General features: G+C 54.3%; 1 protein-coding gene and 1 long non-coding RNA gene across 2 annotated transcripts in view; one reads left to right on the top strand and one right to left on the bottom strand.

Moving 5' to 3' along the window:
- Window positions 1-12,901, bottom strand: part of LOC146351847 (uncharacterized) — a 1,244,848-nt gene that overhangs the window by 706,020 nt on the left and 525,927 nt on the right. The window lies entirely within an intron of this gene.
- LOC146351855 (uncharacterized) overlaps window positions 2,494-12,901 on the top strand; it is a 31,505-nt gene continuing 21,097 nt past the window's right edge. The window contains exons 1-2 of the mRNA XM_084832667.1: window positions 2,494-3,627; window positions 8,723-8,811. Of these exons, the coding sequence (XP_084688793.1) occupies window positions 2,494-3,627; window positions 8,723-8,811 (1,223 nt within the window). The remainder of the gene's footprint in view (window positions 3,628-8,722; window positions 8,812-12,901) is intronic.

Consider the following 12,901-nt stretch of genomic DNA (forward strand, 5'->3'; position numbering starts at 1 on the left):
TCAAATCTATTCCTCACCTCCACTGTATATTCATAAGGGATATGATTTAGGTCATACCTGAATGGTTTAGTGGTTTTCCCTACGTTCTTCAATTTCAGCCAAAATTTTGCAAGAAGCAGCTCATGATCTGAGCCACAGTCAGCTCCGGGTCTTGTTTTTACTGACTGTATAGAGCTTCTCCATCTTTGGCTGCAAAGGACATAATCAATCTGATTTCGATATTGACCATCTGGTGATGTCCATGTGTAGAGTCGCCTCTTGTGCTGTAGGAAAAAAGTGTTTGCTATGATCAGTGTGTTCTCTTGGAAAAACTCTATTAGCCTTTGTCCTGCTTCATTTTGTACACCAAGGCCATGCCTGCCTGTTATCCCGGTGATTTCTTGACTTCCTACTTTAGCATTCCAATCCCCTATGATGAAGAGGACATCTTTTTTTGGTGTTAGTTCTAGAAGGTGTTGTAGGTCTTCACAGAACCGATCGACCTCAGCTTCTTCAGCATCAGTGGTTGGGGCATAGACTTGAAGTACTGTGATGTTGAATGGTTTGCCTTGGATTCGTACTGAGATCATTCTATCGTTTTTGAGATTGTACCCCAGTACTGCTTTTCCCACCCTTTTGTTGACTATGAGTGCTACTCCATTTCTTCTAAGGGATTCTTGCCCACAGTAGTAGATATGATGGTCACCTGAAGTAAATTCGCCCATGCTTGTCCATTTTAGTTTGCTGATTCCCAAGATGTCGATGTTCAATCTTGCCATCTCATGTTTGACCACCTCCAGCTTACCTTGATTCATTGATCTGACATTCCAGGTTCCTAAACAATATTGTTCTTTACAGCATCAGAGTTTCTTTTCACCACCAGACACATCCACAGCGGAGTGTCCTTTCGGCTTTGGCCCAGCCACTTCACTCTTTCTGGCACTACTTGGAAATTCCCTCTGCTCTTCCGCAGTAGTATATTGGACACCTTCCGACCTGAGGGGCTCATCTTCCGGCGTCATATCTTTTAGCCTTGTGATACGTTCCATGGGGTTTTCTTGGCAAGAATACTGGAGTGGGTTGCCATTTCCTTCTCCAGTGGACCACATTTTGTCAGAACTCTCTGCCATGACCTGTCCGTCTTGGGTGGCCCTGCACGGCATAGCTTATGGCTTCACTGAGTTACACAAGCCCCTTCACCACAACAAGGCAGTGATCCATGAAGGGGAACATATATATATATATATATATATATATGGCAACAGTCTACAGGCATTGCTAATATCACATCTGCCATGCACTGATCTTATCATTTCTCACACTTCAGCAGTTCCCAGAAAGGAATTGCAGCTTGTTCCACTTTCAGCTCCAGACCGAATTTCTTTATTTCTTTATATTTATTAAAGTTCTTAATCACTCATCTGGCTGGTCACCCGGTCACTCTGGGCGACGTACAACAGTACAAACAGTTTAAAACAGTACAATTTCACATTAAAACCTTGTATTTTTAAAACTACCCTAACCCACCCCAAATGCCTGCCTGAACATCCAAGTTTTCAATGCGTGGTGGAAGCTCATTAAAGAGGGGGCATGGCAATGTTCTCTAGGAAGGGAGTTCCACAGAGTGGGGCCACCACAGAGAAGGCCCTCTTCCTCGTCCTCACCAGCCTAGCTGCCCTGGCTGATGGGACAGAGAGGCCATCCGAGGCTAATCTTGTTAAGCGACTTGTCTGGTGTTGCTGGAGGCGCTCCTTGAGATAGGCTGGGCTGGAACCATATAGGGTTTTAAAGGTCAAAACCATCATCTTGAATTTGGCTCGGAAAACAACTGGTAACCAGTGCAACTCCTTCAGCGCTGGAGTGATATGATCATGCCAGCGGCTGTGTTTAATCAGGGGAGCAGCCGTGTTCTGCACCAGCTGCAGCTTCCAAACCGTCTTCAAGGGTAACCCCACATAGAGCACATTACAGAAGCCTAGATGAGAGGAGACTAGGGCATGTACTGCGGATGGGAGCAATTGGCCATAGATGTCAGGTGCTTCAAGACGGAGGGCTCCTTGAGCTCTTTATGCAAGGGTGGAAGACAAGTATGGCAAAGACGGCTGTGAACAGGCCTCTGAACATCCAAGCGCACAGCCAATCTCTCTCCCTGAATACTTTTCGCTGGAGGAGGCTGTGTGTTGTTATTGCCTTTTTATTTGGTCCTCCCTGCCTCCCAGGAGCTCAAGGTGGCACAAATCATGCATTTTATCCTCACAACAACTCTGTCAGGTTGTTGAGGCTGAGTGGTAGTGCCGGCCCAAAGCCGCCCAGGGAGGCTCACAGGTGAAGGCGGCTCTGACCCAGATCTCGCCTGTCCTGGCCTGATGCCCCCCCGATGCCTGTGTCCTGGAAGCATCCCGTGAGCCTCTGTCGCAAACAGGACCCATGGGGCTGCCCTGGTGTGATCCAGCTTCAGGGCTGTTGTTCTGAAGTGTGTGCCCAGAGCAGCTGCCCCAAGCTGGCACCCTTCAGATGTGGCCATGCTGGCAGAGGATTGTGGGGGTTGTAGTGCAACACATCTGGAGGGGACCAGGTCGGAAAGGCTGGTTCAGGAGCGGGGACCAACCCACAGGAGGCGGTGACATCCAGGTGGAGCCTCCAGGCGCAGCACCCGCCGCCGCCGGCTGCAGCCCAGGGGTCCCCGGCTGTCCACCGTTGGGAGCAGGAGGCTGGGCGGGCCAAGCGTGGAGGCGGGAGCCCCAGGAGCGGTCCGCGTCTCTGGGGGGAAAGGTCAGAGCACAGGCGGCTGCGGCACGAGCTGAACGACCAAGGCGCGACGAAGGGGTGGAGCCTTCCGGGCCGCCCGTCTCCTCCAGTCCCACGCCGTCGTCGCTGCCTTCACCCCGCCTCCTGTGGCCACGCCGCCCAATCAGACGGCCGCTACTCAGCCTGGCCCCGCCCGTTCTCCCTCCCATGCTGCTGTCATCACAGACCTGCACGTGGAGGAGGCGGGGCCGTCGCCCAGCACCCGCGTCCTTCCATTGGTCGCCGGGGTCTCGGGCTTGCCCGGACAGCCAATCAGTGCAGCTTGTGGGCGGGGCTTTGCTCCAGTCCCGGAAGCCGCTCCTGGAAGAGGAGGAAAAGGAGCCGGAAGAGCGACGGGCGGGAGGGCAGCTGCGGGCGCGCGGCCCGGGCGCGCTGCAGGAGAGCCCGGGTAACTGGCCCGGCGGCCCGCCTGGCGGTGGCCCGCCGCGCCGCCCTGGCCTGGGGAGCCCCGCGCGGAGCGGAGCGGAGCGGAGCGGAGCGGAGCCTCGGCCTCCCTCCCTCCCCCTGGGGCGGGGGCGCCCCCCCGGCCCCGAGATGGGCAGTGGGCGTGTGCAAGGGCGGCGCGGGGCGGTCCTGCGGGCGCCGAGCGCGGGGCTCCCGGCCTGCCTCCCGGGGCCCGCGTTGGCCGCCTCCCGGCCTAGCCCCGGGGTCTGTTCTCTGGGCGCGCACTGTGGGGGGCCTGGCGCGGGCACCTGGAGCCGGAGGGCGGCGAGCGCCTTTCCGCGGGCCGGCCCGGGCCGGGCTGCGCGCGCGTTTTCTTACCTTGTCCCCCCCGCTTCGTCCCTTCGGCTCAGGATGCGCAGCTCGCCTCGTCGCCTGGCGCGCGCTCACCGGCCGCAGGTAAGAGCTGGAGCTGACCTGAAGGGCGCTGGGCGCTTCGCAGCCTTCGCTCACCCGGGTTATGCTCCCCGCGCCGCCGCCGCTGCGGAGCAGGCAGCCGGCGGTGGAGCCTGCCGGGCCCTCTGCCTTGGGTTTGCCGGTTCCATAGAGAGCGGGAAGCGGCGGTGCGGATTCGTTTGCTGGATCCGCGCATCCCCGTCTCTTTCTGGATAGCCCCAAATCTTCCATTTTAGGACTCTCATTCCTGAAATGAAAATGCTTGGACAGTGTTTCTTGGTGAACGTACCTAGAATTGATGCCAAAATATCCCCCCCCCCCCGCAATTGTTGGAATGCTTTCAGTGTAACTATATGAACCAGAAATTTGGTTTGCTCTGTTGTTTAGGTACTTCTTAAAATGTAATTTTTTTTAAAAGGCCCGGATTTACAGATTTCATGCCAGTACGTACACGCCCTGCCTTGATGTGCCTGTGTTTTAGGACTTCCGTTCATTGCTTTGGGGCCACAACCCTATGTATACTTCTGAGTAAACATGCATAGGATTGACCTACTGATGTGCCAGGTTCTCTTGAGCAGACAGGTTATCCTGCCTTTCCTCAGGCTGACTGGTCCTTTTGGTGAAGGGGAGGCAGAGAGCTCATGTTGCTTTTCTCACAGGGGATGAAAATGGAGACCCATCCAGAGAACCATGTGTGAAATGGCTCAGTATGGCTTATTTATTTGTTTTAAAATATATACTCTGTCATTTCCTCCCCCAAAGGTGCCAAAAGTAGCTCTTGACATCATAAAAATATACAGACAACCAATAAAACTAATAAAAACAAATATAATAAAAAGTAGCAAGAATCATAGAGTCAAGATAGCTGCTGTTGCCCCCAAAAGGTCTCAGGAAGAGGATCAGCTGAAAATTTGAGAGAAGAGGAATTGCTCTTGATTTGCCTGCTTCCAAACTTCCTCCATATCCCTTGTCCCATACTTTCTGAATTCTGGGCAGAAGAGGTCAGGTGTCCCTGAGGACGGCACCATTTTTATTTCTCCACACCCCTCCTCCCTGCTATTCCTGAGAAAGGCCATCTGCTTCCCCCCCACTCCCGCAATGGCCAGTTCCCAGTATGTCTCTGACGAGGCTGAGGTGTCCTCATTCTCTGTTTCCTTCCTAAACCGCAACTTCTGCTCTGCTTGCAGGCTCATGCCTGGCACAAATTGGCTTCCCGCACCTCCGTCTCACCGCAATGCTGTGACAAGTTCCTCATATTTATGTAGCGCTGGCAGTGAGTTGGGAATGGGCTGGGCAAATTGATGATGAGGCCCCTCTCCATATGAGGCAAGCGACTTTAGACCAACAAGGCAGGACTTGGCAAAGAGTAGCTGGTGGGTGGGGAGGTGGAAGTGGAGGAGAAAGTGAAAATCCTGACAAATGGGGAGGGGAGACGGTTTCCGCATGGCTGGAGGCACGCAGCGAGCACAGGAGACAGAGGGCAGAGATGGGAGAGGAGTTTGTGCAGAAGGAGAGCACAAGATGGGGCTGAGGGGGAGGGGAGGCACCCAACATCCTTGAGTGGGGGGTGGGCCAGAAAGAATTGGAATGCTCTTGGCACTTGCTTGTGTCAGATCCTGGCTAGAGATTGTGTAGCAAGAGAGTTTGGAGTGTCCAGATCTTGAACCCTTCCCTGGGTGATGTCCTGCCTCGGACAAGAATCCTCGGAGCCCAAGATGGGGTTTCCATGTCATTCCATTGCCACTCTGGGCACACACAGCTTCCTTTGCCGACCCTAAATGACAACAGCAGACTGGCCTGCTTGTCCGGGGCTTATAGTTTTGACCCCTGACCTCTTGGGAGTCGGCTTGACTGCTGCCCTCCAGTTCTTCTTGGAGGCATGCCACTCTCGGTTTGACTCGGTTGCGAGGCTGGGCCTGTCTTATCCTTGGCTTTCTGTCTCTTGTTCATTTGGAATGTCTTGGTGGCTTTCAGAGTGTGGGGACGCCTTGTGGGCTCTCGCTCTCCCTTTCTGCCTTGCTTACCTAGCCATGCTCCCTCGCTGCTGCTGCAGTCAGTGCTGCACCCTGGGCTAGAGAACTTTCTGCACTGCCTGCTCTGCTTTGTGTAGGGTTGTGCCCGGAGTGCTGCCTTGTGCCAGGGCTCTGGCTTTGGGGTCTAGGACCTTGAATTTAGCATGTCAAGTTCCACAATCAGAAAAAGAGAGAGCTCCTTCCAGAGATGGATAACAGGGGCTTTGATCCTGTGCCCCTACAGTTCCAGATGGGCAGCAATATGTGAATATGAAGTGGTAAAATAAAATGAATGCTGTACGGTTCAATAATGTTTCTACTTAAAGCCAGCCTCCAAATTCCTCCCTGGGGCTTGTGTTCAGGTTTGAGTGCTGATGAGCTGCTAGTGGGGCAATTTCACAAACACTGAGCAGCCACCAGGAACACCTTTGTAGTGTCGTGGATGCTCATACATGGATGGCTGTATGAACAGTGCATATTGCTGTGGAGCCTGGGTGTGTGATGGTGGTGGATTTTGAGTTTCAGCTACATTCCGGTAGATTTAGAAACATCCTTTCTCCTAGAATAATTCCAGTTCCTCTAGTTAGTTGATTTTGACAGAGTTTTGGTGTGTCCCTTAATGTAAAGGACCACAGTGGGGACAGGGGTGGGGGCAGCAGTAGGCATTGAACTGTGCCCAATGCAGATGTCCTGCCTAGGACCCATCCAGCACTCTTAAGCTCTTCGTGTATTCCTCCCCTCACCCAATCCCCCAACCACAAACACTAGAAATACTGGGAGGTTTTTCACCACCTGTCTTTCAAAGCCAAATGCTTGGGTTTGTGGGGTTCTGTGGAAACTGCTGAATTCTGTGTTGTCTACAAGCTGTGCTTTTGTCAGTTCATGTTGCTGCAGGGTTGCCATGCTTAGCCAGGTGAGAGTGGGATGGCTGGCCCTGGGGTAGGCTCCCAAGAAGGCCAGCGCCTCCCCTCAGAGCTGGAGCCAGGACTGGCAAAAGACACTAGGTGGCCTGAAGCGCAAGCAGTCTGCAATGGTCCCACCCCTCTTGCTGGGGAGTAGGCTTTGGGATCTGGGCCAAATTCCAGCGGGGGCAATTTAATCCTCCCACGTCAGGGCCCTCTCTAGCCTCGTTGGTGTCAGGGACTCCATTCCCCTTTGTTTCCTGCCCTAAGGGGTTGTGTGGGGAGGAGCAGGCGGGGGCTGCAGGTCCTGTGGTCTTCATGCTGTGGATCTGGTCCTGCTCCGGGTGCGCCCTCTGTTTCCAGATCGAGCTGACTGCGGTCAGGCTGCTGCGAGTCCCAGGAACTGCTGCCGCCAGGGCACACCTGCGCCGGGTGTGCCCATTCATGCTCAGATTGGCTTGGCGATGCATTTGCACAGCAGATGGTTGGGGCTGGGCATGGGGCGATGCCCGTTCAGCCTGCTGCTCATCTGCATGGGATTCCCGGCCAGAAGGGGCCATCTGAAAAGAATGGCTGGCGTCTCTTCAGGCCGCGGAGTGTGCGGGTGGGGCGGTGGCGGCAACGTGAACTGCTGACCTTCCTCAGCTGTTATCCGCAGTGCGTGTCAGACCAAGGGAGCCTCAGGGTGCCCTGTGGTCCTGAGGGCAGGGAGAGGGCCCACTTCACGCCCTCCTCTGCTAGCCAGCAGGGTAAATATGCCAGTGGGCGCTGCCCCAGATATGGCCAGCAGCAAGGGCGGACGGCTTAGAGGAGGCGCACGGGAGCTGCCTTGCTAGAGCAGGCCGCATCCCTTTGCCTAGTCCGACGCAGTGTCTGGAGCCAGGCGGCCCCCACCCCGCCCTGGGAAGCTCCCGAGCAGGGCGGGAGCGTGGCAGCCATCTTGTGCAGAGGCTGTCATGGAGCCGGCCTGTGGAGCTCGGCAGCCTCCCACTGGCACCAGGGCAGGCAGGACCGCTCTGGGCCCACCGCAGGGTGTGTGTGGGAGCTGCGCTCTGGCCTTACGCCTCGGCATCTCTCAGCTCTCCCTGCCCGTTGAGCAGAGCAAGCCAGGCCAGACCAGGGCTTTTCCTGGTCTGCCATGGCCCCCGTGTGTTCTGATTTGAGTCCTTTTTGACACTAGGTCATGTTTTGCTGCTGCAAGAGAGCTTCCAGCCCCCACATGTGGCTTTGCAGCCTCCCCTGCCAAAGCTTGCCACAGAAGCCGTGACCTAGTTTGTGTCGGGGCAGGCTTGGCGAGTGCAGATCGTTCCTCCTCCTGGGCCTGTGGGCTGGATTTCTTTCCCCCCGCTGCCTGCTTTGCAGCATGTGGCTTGGCTCGCTTGACTTATCTGCTCTGCAAGCACCTTTGTGCTTTGTATCTGCTCTCTGGTTGTGGCCGGATGGAGGCTGGATAGTGTGTTTATCCGGAATGGCGCATCATGCCTTTCCTGAGAGGAGGCGGGTGGCCATTTGCATATTTCCAGATCATCGGACAGAACTGTGCCATCCACAACACAGTCTGGTTAGGGCATGTTCTTAGCCCCCGCCCCCCGGACTGCAGCTGGAAGCCACCCCCTATTACACTGCTGAGATTCCCTTCTTGTGGCGGTTCTCAGACCATGTGGTGAGCTCCCGCGCACACCAGGGGAGGATGGGAGACACCTGAAAGGGGCGGGGTTATGTAGAGTTCCAGGGAGGGCCAGGATCCTGAGGCAGCAGAACTCTTTCTCCTCCCTCTGCTGCAGGGCTCTTACTGGGCCACGCTGGATTGGTGGGGCTGGGGCGGCTGCACACCCGGCGTCCCCCTCATCCCAGGGCCGCTGGGGTGAGGTTGCTCAGGAAGAGCTGCTGCGTTGTTCTGAGCTTGGTTTCCTGGGTGTGGTTTAGAGAGAGGCACCCATTATGTTCCTTTCCTAATTCTGTGCTGGATCGGTGCCAGACCAGTTTCTCAAATGTGTCAGCAGATGGTACATGACTGTACCCGGACATCCCCGCACATCCACCTGTGGGCTTGGAGCGGGGGGCAGGGGGTGGGAGGAGGCAGAAAGTTAGAGGAGTTTGGATGGGGTGCCCAAATTCAGAAGGATTGAGAAATGCTGCTGCCTCATGCTGCCCTCCATTCATGACCCCTTTTTCTTGCCCCAGGCTCTTCTTCAGCCTCTGAAGCCGATTTTGCTGGAGAAATGGCACATAGCATCAGATGAGAAGCTCTCCTGGGTCCTTTCTCTCTGCAGGTGAGGGGGAGGGGTCTGTGTGTGGGGGGGGTGGGACTGAAGTATGGTTTGGAGATGGGCTTAGCCAGGCCACAGATGCAAGCCTGGGAGCCTCCTGATCTGGGCGTGTTTGGTGCAGCAAAGACTGGTTCTTGCCTTGCCGTGAGACGCAAATGAAGGCGTTGTCATCTGGTAGGCTGTGTTATTTTTGCATATGGTTTTTCAGTGTGATTTGTTTTGAAGCCAACATTTGAGCTTTCGCAGAATTTGGCAGTGGGTGGCAGGGGGAGAGGCCTGGGCAGGCAAATGCCCTAAAGCCACACAGCTCACAGTGGGGCCTCTGCTCCTCAAGCGCTTTCTGTAGCCTCAAATAGCTGCCACTGCCTGCTGGCTGTGAGCTTCCCGTCCCTGGAGCTCTTCCTCCCACATTAGGGGCGGCCATGTCTCTGCCCCGTGGAGGAAGGAGCCCAGAGCAGGATGCTTGGGCAGTGCCTGTGCTACAGCGCTTCCTTGGAGTCAGGTCTCCTCCGCCTACAGCTGGCCTCTTTTCCCCTGGCAGGGCTCTTTTGCCAGGGGCCGCTTTTCCTCTTGCTGACTGTCCATGCCCAGAAAAGTGTTGCTTATGCAGTTGCTGTGGAAGCGGTATCTGCCTATCCTGCTCAGTTTGGTCTACAACAGTCTTCCCCATCTGGTGCATGGCTGGCTGGTGATGGTGGGAGTTGTAGTCCAACGCATTTGGAGGGCATCAAGTCAGGGAAGGCTGCTGCACACTGGGGGCAGCCGTGGCTCTCTAGGTTTCCAGACGGGAATCTGTCCCAGCCCTACCTGGAGATGTTGCTGGGGATTGAACCGGGGGCTTTCCACCTGCCAAGCAGTGGCTCGACCACTGAGCCTTGATCCGTGTCCGTAATGTGGCTCCCAGGAGCCCTGAAAGGTAACAAGCAAACCAAACAGTGCCAGCCACTTTCTGTTTAGTGCCAGAATGTGTTTGGAACTTCAGGTCTTGTTCCTGTCCACGTGGAAAATGCAACTGAGAGAGCGCTTGCGCATGTGCAGAATTCCTTTCGCTTTCCATGGCACAATTGCACAGCCACTTGGGGGAGCAGGTGGCCACGCCTCCCCCAGGCAGGCCAGCACCTGAGCTCCTCTGTTCTGCAGATCAGCCACTGCTGTCCTGGCCTCTGTGCTGAGGTGCCCTGGAAGAATGCAGCTCCCTGCGTTGGGGAGCAAGGCATCCGCCTGCAGCTGCAGAAACAAAGGCGGGGGGAAGAGCACCACGGAGGCATGTGATGGAGGGGGCATCACTATGGCAACACTGGCAATGGCTCTCCCGGAGCCAGGCCACGGCTAGGCTCACTCCAAAGGACAAAGGCACTGCCTGGGGTGGCAGAGGGAGTGGCCGTGCTGCGGGCAGCAGCCCCCCCCCAATGCAGGCCACTCCCAGAGCAGCCGCCTTCAGATCCCCTGCGAAGCTCTTGCTCTCTGCCAGGTATGCTCCGAGGTTTGGGGCTGCTCAAGTGGGACTAGCCTCTAATATGGAATGGCTGCAGCGCCAATTGCCTCACCGCAGGAACCAAATTCATGCTGAATCCTGGAGCATGTCCCGCATATGTCCTTTGTGGGCTGGAGGCATGCCAACCGCCTTTCTCTGCTCTGAGATCCTTGTCTACCCCAGCCAAGGGTGGGGCAGGTAGCCCTGCTTGGCCCAGCAATGCTTGGTTCTACTCTACCCATTCCCCACTCCTCAAAACAACCGAATCCCAGTGGGTTTTGTGGGCACGCTATTCATTTTACCTGCAAAAACAGTATGAGGGCTAAGCTTGAAATACTGAAGAGTGTTTGGGAGTCAATTGCGTATGGCACATTGAAAAATGTTCAGGATGAGAAAAGCAGAAGGGGCACAAGTCTGTGCCCCAACCCCATGAGACCACTAGTTCACATGCCATTTCCTCTTTGAACAGTGCTTTCACTCTCATGCCTTACAGTACATGAAATACTGGAGAAGTGGGTGGGTGTCTGTGCTCCCTTTAGTTCTCTGCAATTGCTGCATATCGTTTATCTCATGGCTGTGGTGGGAATTCTGTGTATCACGGTGACAATGCTATTCAGACTCCTCTCTTTTACCTGCTTGGTTGGGTGTGTTTGTCTGAACCTGATGTGAGGTTTTGCAAAGTTTGGATTTCTGCTTGGTGAGGGATAGAGGGAGTGGTGGTGTGGGGGTAGGTGGGGTGGTAGAATGCAGAACACAAGGTGGGAGAGGCAGGTAGCCCTACTCAGCACTGGCATTCCATCTCTCTTCCCCACCCAACCTGAATACTGGTGGCTTATGCAGATAGAATCATAAGCATTAGGAAGTACCTCAAAAGGTCATCTAGTCCAACCACCTGCAGATGCAGAGAATCCACTATTGCTACAGCATCCCTGGCAGGCAGCCCTTTAAAAACCTCTGTGGAAGGAGAGCCCACCACCTTCAGGGGCACCACCCGTTGCACTGTCAAATAGCTTGTTCCCACCAGGATGTCCTTTTAATGTTTAGTCAAAAGCCTTTTTCTTGTAATTTGAACTCATTGATCCTCTCTGGAGCAATAAAAAACATTTTTTTCTCCATCATCTACATGACAGCCTTTCAGATATCTGAAGATGGCTATCCTGTTGCCTCTGAATTGTCTCTTTCACAGGCTAAACATACCCACTGGGGGGATACGCATAGCCATGAGATGCACAGCTCATGTTATCTACATGGAGAGGAGGACTGGAAGCTGGAATCGCAGATGAGAACAAGCTGCCTAGTCCTAGTGGCCAGATCTCTCTATCAAGGCCTTCAATTATGGCTGTTTGCTTTCTCATACCTGATCTGATAGCAGATGGCTAACCTGGCAAGGTGCTGACTCTTGGGTCTGTCCCCTTTCCCCTTAGATTACACACAGTTTACCCACCTCTCATCTTCAGCAAGATGCTGAGGCACCCCCCTCTTCCTCCCACAGGAGTATCCTTGCGTTGGGTTGGCCTGCCCTCCTGTTTTGCCTCCTCAGTCTCTTTTTCCTTTGTCCCTTGACTGTCATCTCTTGGTATGGTCATTGAATCTACATGGGGTGAGAGCCTAGGTTGGTTTTTAACTCTCCTCTGTTAGGAGGTAGTTCTGCCAATGGGATCATCCCAGGCTGGACTCTTCAGTGGCCTGCCTGGTGGTGGCCTAGAACTCAGACATCTGTATAAATTGTGTCTTTCTGCTTCTTTTTTAAAATAAAGAGTTTGACCACTGCCCTGGTTTAAGGATGCAAATATTTCCCGACAGATCGGAGCAGCTGTCTCCCAACCCAGTCTTCTGTTTAAGCCACTGCATTGAATCAAAATTAGTTGTATTTATAAAAAGCTTTTGCAATGATAAAGTAAATAAAGCTGGAATCAAACATTATGCCTGTAATGAGCACAGAAAGATAAAAATAAGTTATCATGCAACAGTAAACCAGGGTTATTTGGCAACAGTGTACACTTTGCAACTTAGCAGACTTGGAAGGCCAACTACTGGTGAATCGGCCTTGGTCCATCTAGCTCAGGCCTGTAGACACTGACCAGCAGTGATGGCTCCCTAGGATATCGGCCAGGGCTCGTTCCCATCTGTGCCCGGAGATGCTGCTGGGGATTAACTTCGGACCTTCTGCATACCAAGCAGGGGCTCTGCCACGGAGCCACAGCCCTTCTCTCTGATCCCCAGACCTGTTTTTCTGATCCAAAATTGGAAATGTACTTGGCTTAGATGCCAAAAATGCTCTGATTTTAGAGTGTATAGAAGTATCCCCCTGCCCCTCCCACGTGTACAGAGGAGTCTCCCACTCCTGTGTTTTTGGAAGGAGGCAAACCCCAGAGCAGTGACTTCTCTAGAAATGCAGCAAGCCTGTTGCTCTGGCGAAGGGTTATTCTGCTGGCTCTGTGCATCAGAAGAAGGGGTCCAATTGTGCCAGCGTGGCTGAATTCCATCCCTAACCCCCTTGGCGGCTGCTTGGAGGGAGGCAGGGCTGCAGTATTGAGTCAAGCAGAGGCGCAGCTTCCTTTGAAGGACATTTGGAAGATGACACACGGAGGCATTTACTATTGCACAAAGTTCTTTCTT

This window comes from Heloderma suspectum, chromosome 2 (assembly GCF_057233095.1).
Source record: "Heloderma suspectum isolate Gila_16-S chromosome 2, 16-S_ref, whole genome shotgun sequence".
Classification (NCBI taxonomy): Eukaryota; Metazoa; Chordata; class Lepidosauria; order Squamata; family Helodermatidae; genus Heloderma; species Heloderma suspectum.